Raw genomic sequence first — 13,324 nt, 5'->3', positions numbered from 1 at the left:
ATTTCCTCAAGCCATTTATGTATTTTAATCCAATACTTTTTCACATAATCACAGGTCCACCACATATGGTAAAAAGTACCCTCATCATGTTTACATTTCCAACATCCATATGGCATATTTGGAAACATCTTAGCTAATCGACTTGGCGACAAATACCATCTATAGAACATTTTATATAAATTTTCTTTATACGAAGTTGCTAAAGTTACCTTAATATTTCTCTCCCATAGCTTTTGCCACTTTTCTAATTCAATATTATATCCAAAATTTTGTGCCCATGTTATCATAGTTTCCTTAACCTGTTCCCCTTCCATTTTCCTGTCAAGTAAGAACTCATAAATTTTCTCATCTGTTTTTAGCATCAAAGGCTATTAGGTCTGTATAAAACCCCCATATTTTACAATCTTTAGCATATCTTGATTGCATCTGCACCTTATACCACCAAGAGATATTGAGTACCTGTTCTTGTATTTCTTGATCTAGTTTCAGGCCTCCATCCTTATCCGAAATATCATCATATCTTATGATCCCTTCAAAATTCAGTACATTTGGATACACAAAAGCTTCCATAGGTGAAAGCCATCTTGGTAATGTATTATACAATTTTGACTTTAACTTTTCCCACACCGACATTAATGATCTTCTAATAAAGTGACTTAAAAAAGTCCCATGAGACTTAACCTTCTCGTACCACATATAAGCATGCCAACCCATTTGCAAATCCTAACCTTCAAGATACAAAATTCTCTTATTTTGCAAGGTTATCCATTCTTTTAGCCAAGTTAAAATAGACTCTTGATAGTACAATATCCAATCAGGAAGACCAAAACCCCTGTCCTTTTAGGTTTCCTGAAGCATTTTTAGTTTAATCCTTGCTTTCTTTTTTCTCCAAATAAATCTCGAAATTTGAAAATTTAAATCCTCAAACATTTTTTTATCAATTTTTACGGGAATCATTTGGAACAAAAAGAAAAGTTTTGGTAGTATGTTCATTTGAACAAGTGCTATTCTTCCCGTCAAAGGCAATTGTAAATTGGCCCATTTTTCCAGGTCACCTTTAATACCCTTCAATAATTTATCATAATTGTCTTCTTTCAAAGTTGTGCATTTAACTGTAAGATAGATTCCCAAGTATTTAACCTTTTTAACAATCTGCAAGTCCACGTGTTCTTGGAGTCTTTTTTTCTGATCTTGTGTAAGATTTTTAACTAAAAGTTTCATTTTTTCTTTCTTTATTTTCATCCTTGTAACCTCACCATATTCTTCAATCCGTTGTAAAAGTTTAGGGATTGTTACAAAAGGTTCCTCTATTATAAAGACCAAATCATCTGCGAATGCTTGCAATTTATAATTTTCATCTCTAATTTTAGTACCTTTAATGTCCTCGTCATCCCTAATATTTCTATTCAAGACCTCTAAAGTCAGAATGAACAATAGGGGTGAGAATGGGCATCCTTGCCTTGTACCCTTTTGTATCTCTATAGCCCTTGTAAGTTCTCCATTAATTAAAATCCTGGCTGATTGTCTTTGATAGATGCTTGATATCGCATTCATGAATTTCCCCCCAAACTCCATTTGAGCCATCTGTTGCTTCATGAATTGCCAATTAACATTATCAAAGGCTTTCTGGGCATCCAAAAACAGTAGAGCCATTGATTTTTCTGTGTGTGTTTCATAGTATTCTAGGATATCCAAGATAGTCCTCAGAGTGTTCTTCATTTGTCTTTTAGGCAGGAAACCATTTTGGTCTGGATGAATAAAGTCTATTAAAAACTTCTTCAACCTTTCTGCCAATATAGAGGCAAAAATTTTATAGTCCACATTTAGTAATGATATAGGTCTGTAATTTTGAATCTGTGTTAAGTCCGTATCTTCTTTCAGTATTAATGTGATATTTGCCTCTGTCCAGTTATCTGGTGTTTTAGCATTTAACAATGCTTCATTACATATATCTTTAAGAGATGTAGCAAAAACTCCCTCAAAAGATTTGTAAAATTCAGCTGGTAGCCCATCTGGACCAGGGGTTTTATCGTTCTTTTGTCCCATGATTGTCTCTGTTATTTCCATAGTTGTTACTTCTTGATTCAATAATTTTTGATACTTTTCTGGTAGTTTTGGCAAGTCTCCCTTTCGAATGTATTCTTTTACCTTCTCGATCAAAATCTCCTTCTGGTATAACCTTGCAAAAAATCTTCAGCTATTTTCTTAATTTGTGTATTTTGTACCTGTAGTCGTCCTTCTCCGTCTTTCAGTTTCGAAATGAGTTTCTTCTCTCTTTCTTTTTTTACTTTATATGCTAGCCATCTCCCTGGTTTATTAGCATTTTCAAAAAAATTCTGTTTAGCCAGTTTCATTTGCTTAGTAAGTTCATTTGTATCCAAGAGATTCAATTTGTGCTTTAAAGTATTCATTTGGACACTAAGATTTCTTTTTGTTGGATCCTCCTGCAGTTCTTGTTCCCGTTTCCTCAGTTCTTCTACTAATGTTGCTCGCTCTTGCTTTTTCTTTTTATTTATTTTTGCTGAGTAGGTTATTATCAGTCTCCTGACATAGGCCTTAGCTGTATCCCAGACATATCCCAAAGTTTCTTCCGCTTTGTTTATTTGAAAGAATATTTGCATTTCTTTGCTTATCTCTTCTGTAAATTTTTTATCTTTTAGTAATGCTTTATCTAGACTTCATCTGGGCGTCCTTGCAGCTCCTTTCAGTGATACAGATACAGGGTTATGATCCGCCCAGACATTTGTCTCCATTTCAGCTTCTATCAAATCTGGAACTAAGTCTAGAGTTATCCAAACCATATCAATTCTAGACCATGACCTGTGTCTGTTTGAATAAAAAGAATAATGGGCAGAAGTTGGGTTTTTATGCCTCCAGGCATCTATCAATCTGAGTTCTTCAGTCATGTTGGAACAAGACTTTGGAAGCCTCCTCCTACTCTTTTTTCCCCTTACTTTCACTCTTGTGATCGATTCCCTTATTCACAATTGCATTAAAATCGCCCATTACACACACAGTCTGATAGTCCACTTGTAAGAGTAATGTACGTAGTTTTTGGTAAAAAGTTTCCTGATGGTCATTTGGTGCATATATTGCCACTAAGAGCACCTTTTTATGTTTAATTGTAATTTCTACCATCAAGATCCTACCATCCTCATCAGCAAGAATATATTTAGGGTCCAATTTTTCTTTAACATATAGTGCTAAACCTCTTTTCTTTTGCGATGCAGAAGATACGAACAATTTTCCCAGTTTTAAACATTCCAGAAGTTTAACATTGTTTCTTAATATGTGTTTCTTGTAGACAAATTATATCTAACCTTCATTTTTGAAGTTGAGCAAAAATTCTTCTTCTCTTAGATGGTCCATTTTAGTCCATTAACATTTAAGGAGAACAATTCAATTTTCCCTTCCTTTTTAAGAGCCATATTTAATAGAATTATCTACTTTTTCTTTGCCTTTACAGTTCTACCTTTTTTTCCTCCTTTGAGTCCAAAGTCTGTACTTCTTGTTGTGAATCAACCTTCAGTATTTCTCCTTCTTCAGAATGGTACGCTGTTATTTCCATTGCTTTGGCACCTTTTTCTCCTTCTTTAGAGACGACAGGGTCCTCCTCTTCCAACATGACTCTAAATTTTCATAGAACTCTTGTGCTTTAAGAATTGAATCCAATTTATATCTTACAGAGTTCCATGTGAAAAATATTCCTTCTGGTGTTAGCCACTTAAAGATAATCTCTTTCTTGATCAGTTTTGTAGTAAGGAATAGATATTTCTTTCATCCCTCTCTAATCCTCCGTGGTATCTGTTTCAGGACCGTCACCTCCTGATGATCATCTCTCTTTAACGGCTTCTCCTGTACGACCTTCAAAACATTGTCTCTTATAGACCTCAGAGCAAATTTGACATGAACTTCTCTCGGAAGTTTATTCTTTCTGGTGTAAGAGGAATTGACCCTAAAAACAAGGTCAATTCCCATACCCATGACCTCATTCTCGATTTCTAAAAGCTCCGCCAACATGTCAGTTATAAGCTCTCTCAGATCCTCATTTTTCTCTTCAGGTATATTCTGAAATCTTAGATAGTAAGATGCCTTCTCCATCTCTAATGCAGCCGTTGAGTCCCATGTTGACTTAATTGTTTGCTTAATTAAATATATTTATCTACTGTCTCCAATTTTTCACATACTTGTTGCATTTTTTGTGTATTCTGTTCCGCTTTAAGTCGAACATCAGATAATTGAGTTGTCACCTCTTTAATAGAGTTATCCAGTTTGTCAAGTCGCTCTTTTTGCTCATTTGATAAGCTTTCCAGCCGTGTTGACATCGCCTCTTGAGATGTTTGCAAAGTTGTTAAAGCCGTCTGTATCGCCAAAGTCGTCATTTGCAACTCTTTTAAGCTTTTTGCAACATCTTCTGTCTTAGGCTGATGAATTGGACTCTGACCAGCTGAGGAGGGTGCTGAAGAGGGCTGAGTTTTCCTCATGATGAAAGTTGTTCACCAAAGAAGTTTCAATATAACAGCAAAAAAAAAAAAAGAAAAAAAGAAAAGAAAAGAAAAGAAAAACAGTAGAAAGGGAAGAAGAAAAAAAAGAGGAGAAAAAATATAAATTGAATAAAATATTAAAAAGAAAAAAAAAGAGAAACAAAAATGAAAGTAGCTTGCAATAATTCCAATAGCCACCGGGTGGCAGCAAAATGCTATTTAAAAAAAATGAAAGAAATGTCAGTGTCCAGCTTCTTTTTGGCAGGAGTCCCAGAAAAAATGGAAGCTGGCCAAAAATGGCCACCGGCAAATTAGGGGCTTTTCTTCCTTTATGCCAATTAAGAACAGATGTAGTTTTTCCACAGGTAATATTGCAAAAAGAAAGTAAAAATGCTCTCCAGAAATTCATCACAGTAGAGAGGAAAACATCACGTAACACAAAAATTATCCTGGCAAGTGTCCAGTTAGTCTTGGCAGAAGTCCAAACAGGTATCCAAAATGATCACTCTACCTTTTAATCTTCTATAATTTAATTCCACAGTAATTATTCATTTGCTTTTCGCCCTTAGAGAGATTAGAAGGAAAATCTTTTTCTTCGGCTTCAGTTCAGATAAAAGTCTTCACATTCTCTCCTATATCAGTTGCCGCTTAAAAACTTTGGGAGGGCTTTCTCTTTCTTCTTTAAGCCAATTATGAACAGATACAGCTTTTTCACGGGTAGTATTGCGAAAAGAAATAAGAAATAAGAATGCTTACCAGCCGTCCGATGCTTATCTGGCTAAAATAAGCTAATTAATCCATCAGATGTCGAGAACTGGAAGGGGCTAAAAAAAACCCCTGTGTTGCCCGGTTGAGAAATGCCTGAATTTGGGATTGCCGTCCCACACCAACCAAGATATGGGATTGCCGTCCCACACCAACCAAAAGAAAGAATGCCAGGCAATCTGTCTTCGCCCCGACAGGACTTAGATGAGTCTCCCACAACTTGCTGCCAAGCAATACCGGCGTGATAACAGGAGCTCCATTAATCACAGCCGTCTCGTTCCGACGCCATCTTGAATTCCTCTAGATCTTTGTTTTCTTCTTGTTCAGCTGCAGTCCTGCTGTGCACCTTCCCCTTTTCTGTCCTCTGGAGTCGTTTCAGTGCGTCACTGCTTTCTCCCAGCAGTATGGTATCGCCATATACATATGTTGCATTTCTGATGGCTCTTCCACCAATTTTCTCTCCTTCCCCTTCCAGTCTTAATCCAGCTTTTTATGCAACTTGTTCCACATGCAGATTGAACAGTGAGGAGATAAGATACATTCTTGCGTGATGCCTTTGCCTGTAAGAAACCATTCAGTTTCTCCCTATTCTGTCCCAACAGCAGCTTCTTGTCCACAATACGGATGGTGCAGAAGGACAGTCCAGTGCTGGGGCATGCCCATTTCTCCGAGGACCATGCATATCTTATAGTGATCACGTAGTCGAAAGCTTTGCTGTAGTCTGTGAAGCACAGACAGATCTTTTTCTGAAATTCCAGTGGCAAGTGTATAGTTGTAATACAGTCTCAGAGGCCTCTTCCCTTTTGGAATCCAGCTTGACTGATTGGCTCGTCTCCTTCCATATTGGGTCAAATGGTTTGCTACAACACCTTGACCAGCACTTTGCTTGCATGGGAAATCCGTGCAAAGGTCCGCTGGTCACACACGCCTTAGCACCCCCTCGGTTGGGAACTGGGATGTGCATTGGGCGCTTCCAGTTGTTTTGCTTTCCATATTTGTTGGCAGAGTTTGGACAAATTCGGCCCCTGTGGTTTGGGGTGGCTTGGTAGGCATGCTTCCCACTCTGCGCACTCCCTGCTCCCAGGTGCTTTCGGAGCAGCTTTCACTGCCCTTTCTAGTGCTGCAGGCTCTTCTTGGGGGGTTCCCTGGGACCTTGCCTCCAGGAGCCCAGAACAGGCTTTGGCCGGGACCTGGCAATCTTGCCGCAAGGGACGGTGGCGCAGCTGCTGCTTCAGCAGAGCCAAACAGCTGCTACTTCTGCCTGTCTGCCTCCCTGCAGGGGTATACGCCTGAGGCCTGCCTCCAGTTCAAGGATCACTTCCATGCTCAAGTGAGAAATGCCTGTCAGCACCGGAATACTGGGCCTATCGGGTAAGTCTCCATTCAGGAAAGCCTACGCTTAGCTGCATAATAAATATGTATAGAGACCAGTTTCTTAGCTTTTCCAGTCTGCTTGCTTACTGTCCCTCCTCTTGGTCACCTTGGGCTACTTGGGCTCTCAGCCGCATTTGGCATATTCTGCTGCTCCCAAGGAGCAGGAATGTTCCCATGATTGCTGTGGCCAAGCCAGTCTCTCGCTGGCTGGAGGCCTGTGTCCTTCTCGCTCTGGACTGCCTCAGTAGCTCAAGGACAAAGCACACCCAAGGATACAGTCAGATCCATGTGTTTTTCTGTTCGTAGTCCCCCAAATGTAACTTGGGGTGACATTTTGGGGAAGTGCCTTCCAAACAGAAGTAGGATGCTTGGCCCTGTGGACAGTGACACTGGGGCTCCGTGGGCATGTGGGACACAAGGGGCCCTGCCACCACTTGCTGTCAGCCAGTTGCTCAGCCCTTAAAACTCAACAAGGCGGGATTTCTTTCTGTCTAAGAACGTGTCTCTGCAGCCCATTTGCATACAGGGCCAGAGGGTTTCCGAGACTTGCAGGTGTGGCGCATGCATGCAGGTAGCAAGGTATGTGCTCATGCGTGGAATGGTGAGCACAGAGCTCAAGAGGACCGGGGGTGTGGGCTGGGGGCCGGAGGCACTGGGCCCAGGGTGGCCCACAGCCCTGGTGGCACTGTCAGGGAGATAGGCAGGGCCAGGTCTGCATGTGTTGTCCTGTACTCTGTCGTCGTGGCTGCCCCGTTAGGGGCTTCCATCACTCCTCTGGCCTCTGACCCTCTGTGAGGATGAGAGAACAAGAGGAGCAGGAAGGGATCTGCTGCAAGGAGAAGAACAGAAGAAGAATGTCAGGAGAGCACGAGGGGAAAGAGAAAAGGCCCTCCCACTGTTTTGTGATTTGGCTTGAAGCCCAAGGGCCAAGAATTGTTTTCACTCTTTCCCTCGTGCATTATCCAAATGGATCTCCAGCTTTGGCTACTGTGCTTCCCTTAATTTCATGCTATTTCTCACAAGGGACCTGCATAGCACTGGATAGAGATATAAATAATGACTGGCTTGAATAAGGATTTCTTTGGCTGCTTTCTTGTCCTAGCGGCCCGCCGTGCAAATGGAAATGTGTCTTCCACCCAACAGCCTCCATCCTGATGGTGCCTGCTCGACCTTCCCTGCCTGGCCCACGCAGCTCCCCTCCCCTCTCATTCTTACACCAGCCAGACTGGAGTGGCCTCATCAGGCGCGTTCCTTCCAGCCTCTCTCTCGCTGGGGACTTGAAAGCCCGCGTGCCATTTTGCCACCTCCAGGTGGTCCTAAAAATGCTATTACCATGCTTTTTTGATGTTCCTGACTATGTGAAAATGTTTGTTGCAGGCTAAAAATATCCAAGGTGGTTGTAGTGGGAGACCTTTGTGTTGGAAAAACAAGTCTTATCAACAGGTATGGTAAGTTTTAACACCCAGTTTCAGTCAGAATGTCTGTCTTTCCAGCCTAAAGGGCAGTGATTAACTGCTGCTGTTTGGCTGTTCCAGTCAACCAGTTTACCCTGCTGTAAATCCACATGAGCTCATTGCCGTCTGTCAGCGGGGACCTTGCGGGGTGCCTGGGAGGGTGCAAGGCCTTGGTTCCTTTGGAGACCCTGTCTTGAGGGCTGGGTGTGGGGCGATGCTCGTGTTCGCTTCTAGCCACACACCCTTGCACTTCCTGATCCTTGTGAGGGAGGGAGGACATTCTGTTGTTCAAAAGCAGCTTTTGCAGTCCCGTCCCTCAGCAACTTGGAAAGAGTCGTTTTTAACTGCACATCTTGAAAACTGGACTTTCTCCCCGATAGAAAGAAGACTGGTGATACTTTAGCTTAAGAGGAGAATTAAGTCAAATGGATCCTACAAGTGAAGGTTCCTGGACTTAACTTCTTGCACCACAAACAAAGGAAAGCAGTTCTGCCCTCCATGCTTCCTGTACATCAGCCCTCTTGCCAGTTAGAATGCTCCTGTGGTGGTGGTGGTAGTTTTTCGCTAGCCCACAAGAATTTTCACTTTGCTCATGTTTTCATTAAACTAGCATATGAAAATGATAATTAGGGTTTGTTACCCTAATAATAATTAGGGTTTATTAATAATAATAAACCCTAGATTAATTTGTCTCTCTCCCTCCTCCTCCCGAGTATAACATGGATAACTCCTATAATTCAGAGGTAAATATGACTGAGTTAATGAGATTTACTTATTTAAATTTTTATATACCATTCCCTCAGCACATTGCTCTCACAACAGTTCACCAATAACCAAACATTGAAATACCATAACAAGCAGCCAAAAACTTATGCAAGAATACCAACAAAACCAGGATGAACAGCTATAACGCAGAACAAATAACAACATATTGAACTGAATCAGCCAATCATTATAATAAAAACAAATATAAAAACACATCTTAAATCAGCAGTTAAAATAATGAGAGAATAAGAAGGTTTTGACCGGCCACCAGAATGTATCAAGTGTTGGTGCCAGGCAGTTGGTTCTGTAAATGAGGCACTCCTGCTGAGAAGGCCCTTCCCCTCACATCCACCTTCCTTGCTTCCTTCAAAGGTGGGTCTCGAAGAAGGACCTCTGTTGAAGGTATGAGGGTCCAGGTAGGAATATAAGGGAAGTGCTAAGTAAGGCTTGCGTCCATGACGAAACATGGATTTCCTCCTCTAAATAGAATCTCTTGATACAAGAGATTCAATGTGTGCCTTTCGTCCCCTGTTTATGGTTATTTATGTGTTTCTTGTGACCCTCCAGTTCTGCTTCCATTTTCAATCGGTATTTTCAGCAATAATTTCAGAGCACGGAAGATGGGGTATTATTTCTGAAAACAAAGGGAAATGCTGTCTTTGTGCTCAATATCATAATGCTACATGGTGTCTATGTAGAGCAAAAGTAGGAAAGGAAATGCTCTTTGTGTAATAGTGCCTGGGTTGCAGTTTGACCATGAAGCCAAGAGTAGTTGCACTGGATTCATAACCTCCTCTGGAAAAGTTGGAAATGCCATGTGAACCCCCTTTTCCTTATTACAGGTTTTGTAAAGATGTTTTTAACCGAGATTATAAGGCAACCATTGGAGTGGATTTTGAAATTGAACGCTTTGAGGTAGCTGGAGTCCCGTACAGTCTTCAGATGTAAGTTGGAATGTGCAACTCGTGGAACACTTTAATGTAGCAAGAATGAGGTGTTAAGGCATCTCTGATTGAAATGGTGTTGTTCATTCACATCTGTGTACTCACATGTATGCATCTGTGCTCAGTTAACCCAGAAATAGAGGGGTGATGTGCAGGCAGCAGATTATTTATTTACTAGATTTGTACCCTGCCTTTTCCCTTTTTTTTGAAGAACTCAGAATCGCTTTCCTCCCCCTCCCCCCTCCTCCTCTCAATCTTATCCTCATAACAGCAACCCTGTGAGGTAGGTTGGGCTGAGAGTTTGCGGCTGGCCCCAAGTTGTCCAGTGGGCCTTGTGGCTGCGCGGGGACTCGAATCTGGATCGCCTGAGTCACAGTCCTGCGCTGTTCACCACCGCACTGCACCGGCTCTCATGCACTGTAGTCCAACCAGATGTGGAAAGTAGCTTCCTGAGAAAATGTGCAAGGAAATAAATCCATTTAGCCATAAAAGCTACAGAAGGAAAAGGGCTCGGCTGTGACGCTACCCTGGCAGTCTAAGTCCATTAGCAGTGAGAGAGAGAGAGAGAGAGAGAGGAAGGTGGAGAGGGATTGCGCCAGCAGGGTGCTCGGGCTGCAGGAGAAAACCCACGGCAGGGGTGTCTTGAGGCCTTAATGGCACATGGTGGCTGTGTGAGGGACAGAGCAAACAGGTGTGCATTGCTGAACTCCTCTGCGAACGTGGAGAACTGTGGACTGAAACCAGAGACCTTAATAGGGAAGAATGCAAAAAGACAGTTCTGGTCGCCATAAAGAAAAACGGTTGGATGGATGGCCAAAGAAACCGCCACCATTGCTAAGGAGAGGTGAGGAGCAGAAGCAAATGTAAAAGCAAAAGGTGACCAAGGCAGGGTTTGGATCCTGAGATCGAAGGTAAATTCAGACCTAGATTAAGAACGCTGAAAGAACAAAAGGTGAATATAACATCCGACGGGGATAAAATACATGGAAGGTGAAACAACGTATGGAAGAATATGTTACGCGCTGCTGTCAAGTGACTTCTGATGTATGGCAACCAAGCCTATTCATGGCATCCAAAATATACTGCCCAGCTTTTAGATAATGTTCAGGAATACAGTAGTGTGAATGATCCTGGTCTTGATCATGCTCCCATTTGATGATCTTTCATTGCTGCCCTTCCAGTTTCAGACTCCTTCAAATGTCTTTCCTGCCATCTCCATCTGAATTGATGACTGAGAAAAGAGATACAAAATTATTCACAATTTCAGTTGCTTCATTGCTGACAAGAAAGTTATGGAATTCTTCTTCAGTCATGATTTTAGTTAGTTAATTTGTTTTACAAATATCAGATGCAGTCCTGATTTGCAGGTTCATCTTTTGCACTTACTAGAAGTTGTTTCAGTTACAGATGAGATAAAAAGTAGTGGAGTCTTTTGAAGAGGAATTCTTTGAGGAAGAGCTTGCGGTGCTAGAAAGGGAAGCAAGAGCTGCCCTGGAAGCTCTTGGAAGGAATGCTGCACTCGGAGCAGGGAGGAAGGAAAGCTGCGCTTCATTGCAGCATTTTTTGATCAGCTAACACTGAACTTACTCCTCAGGTATTGCTGCTTTTTAGCTAATGTAGTCTTATGTGGAAACCACTTTGTACATACTTATTTTCTTGCTTCTTCTTAACGAGCCCTTGCCCGGCGTACCCCAAATGCACAGGGCTGGCGGACACAGTTGGGTCCCTGCCGTGGGCCCACACCCTGGCAGGGACCGCGCACGACACCTGCCACCAGCCTGAGCCCTTCACCCACGCAGCCTTTCACCCGTGCCTCACTCGGGCCCAGACAGGGCGGTGAGAAGAAAGGGGCGCAGCAGGGGCCTGCCTCTTGCTCCCTGCTTTTCTTTGCTTGTCAAACTGGCCAATTACAGGAATGGTGAGAAAGAGGAGGAGGAGCAGAGCAGCCGGTGTCAATGATGTCAGAAGGAGCTTTGATGCTTTTGAAACCTGCTGCTGGAGGATATGGAAGACAAACCGGAAGATCTGAGATCAAATTAGATCAGAACTTTCCCTGGAAGCAAGATTGACAAAACTGAAGCTGTTGTACTTTGGGCACATCATGAGAAGGCAAGACTCAGTGGAGAAGACAACAGTGCTAGAGAAGGTTGAAGGCAGAAGAAAAGGAAACCCAAATATTAGATAAAATGATGTCATAAAGGAAATGTCGGCCTTGAGTTTGCAAGAACTGCCCAGGCCCGTCAAGGATATAACACAGAGACATACAAACACAGAAGCATAGAAACAGAGTGAGTCAGAAGGGGCCCCCTGGGCCATCTACTCAGATGCCCAGCTCCAGCCGGCTCCACTCAAGTCATGCCTACCATGTGAACGTCCAGCCTGTCCTTGAACACCCTCACTGATGGGGCTTCAGCCACCTCCCATGGAAACCCATTCCATACCCAAGGCGTCCTAATTGTCAGGAAGTAATTTCTGACATCCACCCTGAATCTTGCTTCCCTGAGCTTTGCTCCTTTGGAACACATCCGGCCCTTCACTGCAGGGGAAAAAGGGTCATGACACAGTCTCCACATGACAACCCCGCACATACCTGTATGTCACCAACAGGTCCCCTCTGAGTCTCCTCCAGGCTGAAAAGACCTCATTCAGTTCCTCAGTCTTGCCTCATGCATCTTTTCCTTTAATCCGGCCACCATCCTCGTGGTCCTACACTGCACTGACTCTAACCTGGCTATATCCTTCCTGTACTTTGGAGCCCAGAACTGAGCACAATACTCCAGTTGTGGGCACACCAGAGTTGTATAGAGTGGTAGTAATACCTCTCTCGGCCTAGAAGCCACACTTCTGGCTATGCAACCAAGGGTGGCATTCGCCCTTTTGACCACCGCATCACACTGCTGGCTCATGTTTAGCCTGCAGTCAACCAGCACCCCGAGGTCCCTTTCACAAGTGCTGCTCTCCAGCTACTTGCCCCCTAACCTGTACTTATGATACCTATTTCTGTATCCCAAGTGCATGACCTGTTATCCTCTGCCCACTTCCATACTCTGCCCAGATCCTTCTGGATCAGGAGCACCTGCTCCTCAGTTGTGGTAGGGACAGAAAATGAACTGAGAATAGCAAGGGATGCTAAGAACAACCTAAGGAAAGCCTTCAGATACACGCAGAAATAAAGATGTGAGAAAGAAAAGGGTGTCCAGCTACTTAAAGTGGATGGCAGCGTGCTGACAGACAGCAAGGAAAAGACAAATGCTCAACTTCTACTTCGCCTCAGTCTTCTCCCACAAGGAAGTCTGCAATCAAGAGGAAGTTCTGGCTGGAAGAGAGAGATGGCAGCCCAAGATGGACAGAGAAATGGTCAAGGAATACCTAGATGGAATGAACACTTTCAGATCTCCAGGGCCCAACGAACTCCATCCCAGAGCCACAGAAGAGCTAGTGGAGGAACTCTCAGAACCACTGGTTATTATCTTTGACGAATCTTGGAAGATAGGAGAAGTGCCAGACAACTGGAGAAGGGGTAGCTAGGGTTCCCTAT

General features: G+C 42.9%; 1 protein-coding gene across 1 annotated transcript in view; it reads left to right on the top strand.

The window, feature by feature from the left end:
* The window catches only part of RAB36 (RAB36, member RAS oncogene family), a 28,422-nt gene that overhangs the window by 1,571 nt on the left and 13,527 nt on the right, over window positions 1–13,324 (top strand). The window contains exons 2-4 of the mRNA XM_044444179.1: window positions 6,529–6,620; window positions 8,001–8,066; window positions 9,685–9,786. Of these exons, the coding sequence (XP_044300114.1) occupies window positions 6,529–6,620; window positions 8,001–8,066; window positions 9,685–9,786 (260 nt within the window). The remainder of the gene's footprint in view (window positions 1–6,528; window positions 6,621–8,000; window positions 8,067–9,684; window positions 9,787–13,324) is intronic.

The sequence above is a fragment of the Varanus komodoensis genome, unplaced genomic scaffold (genome assembly GCF_004798865.1).
Source record: "Varanus komodoensis strain SLA01 unplaced genomic scaffold, ASM479886v1 scaffold44_3, whole genome shotgun sequence".
NCBI lineage: Eukaryota > Metazoa > Chordata > Lepidosauria > Squamata > Varanidae > Varanus > Varanus komodoensis.
Note: the sequence above shows the minus strand (reverse complement) of the source record. Positions and strands in the feature narration are given on the sequence as shown.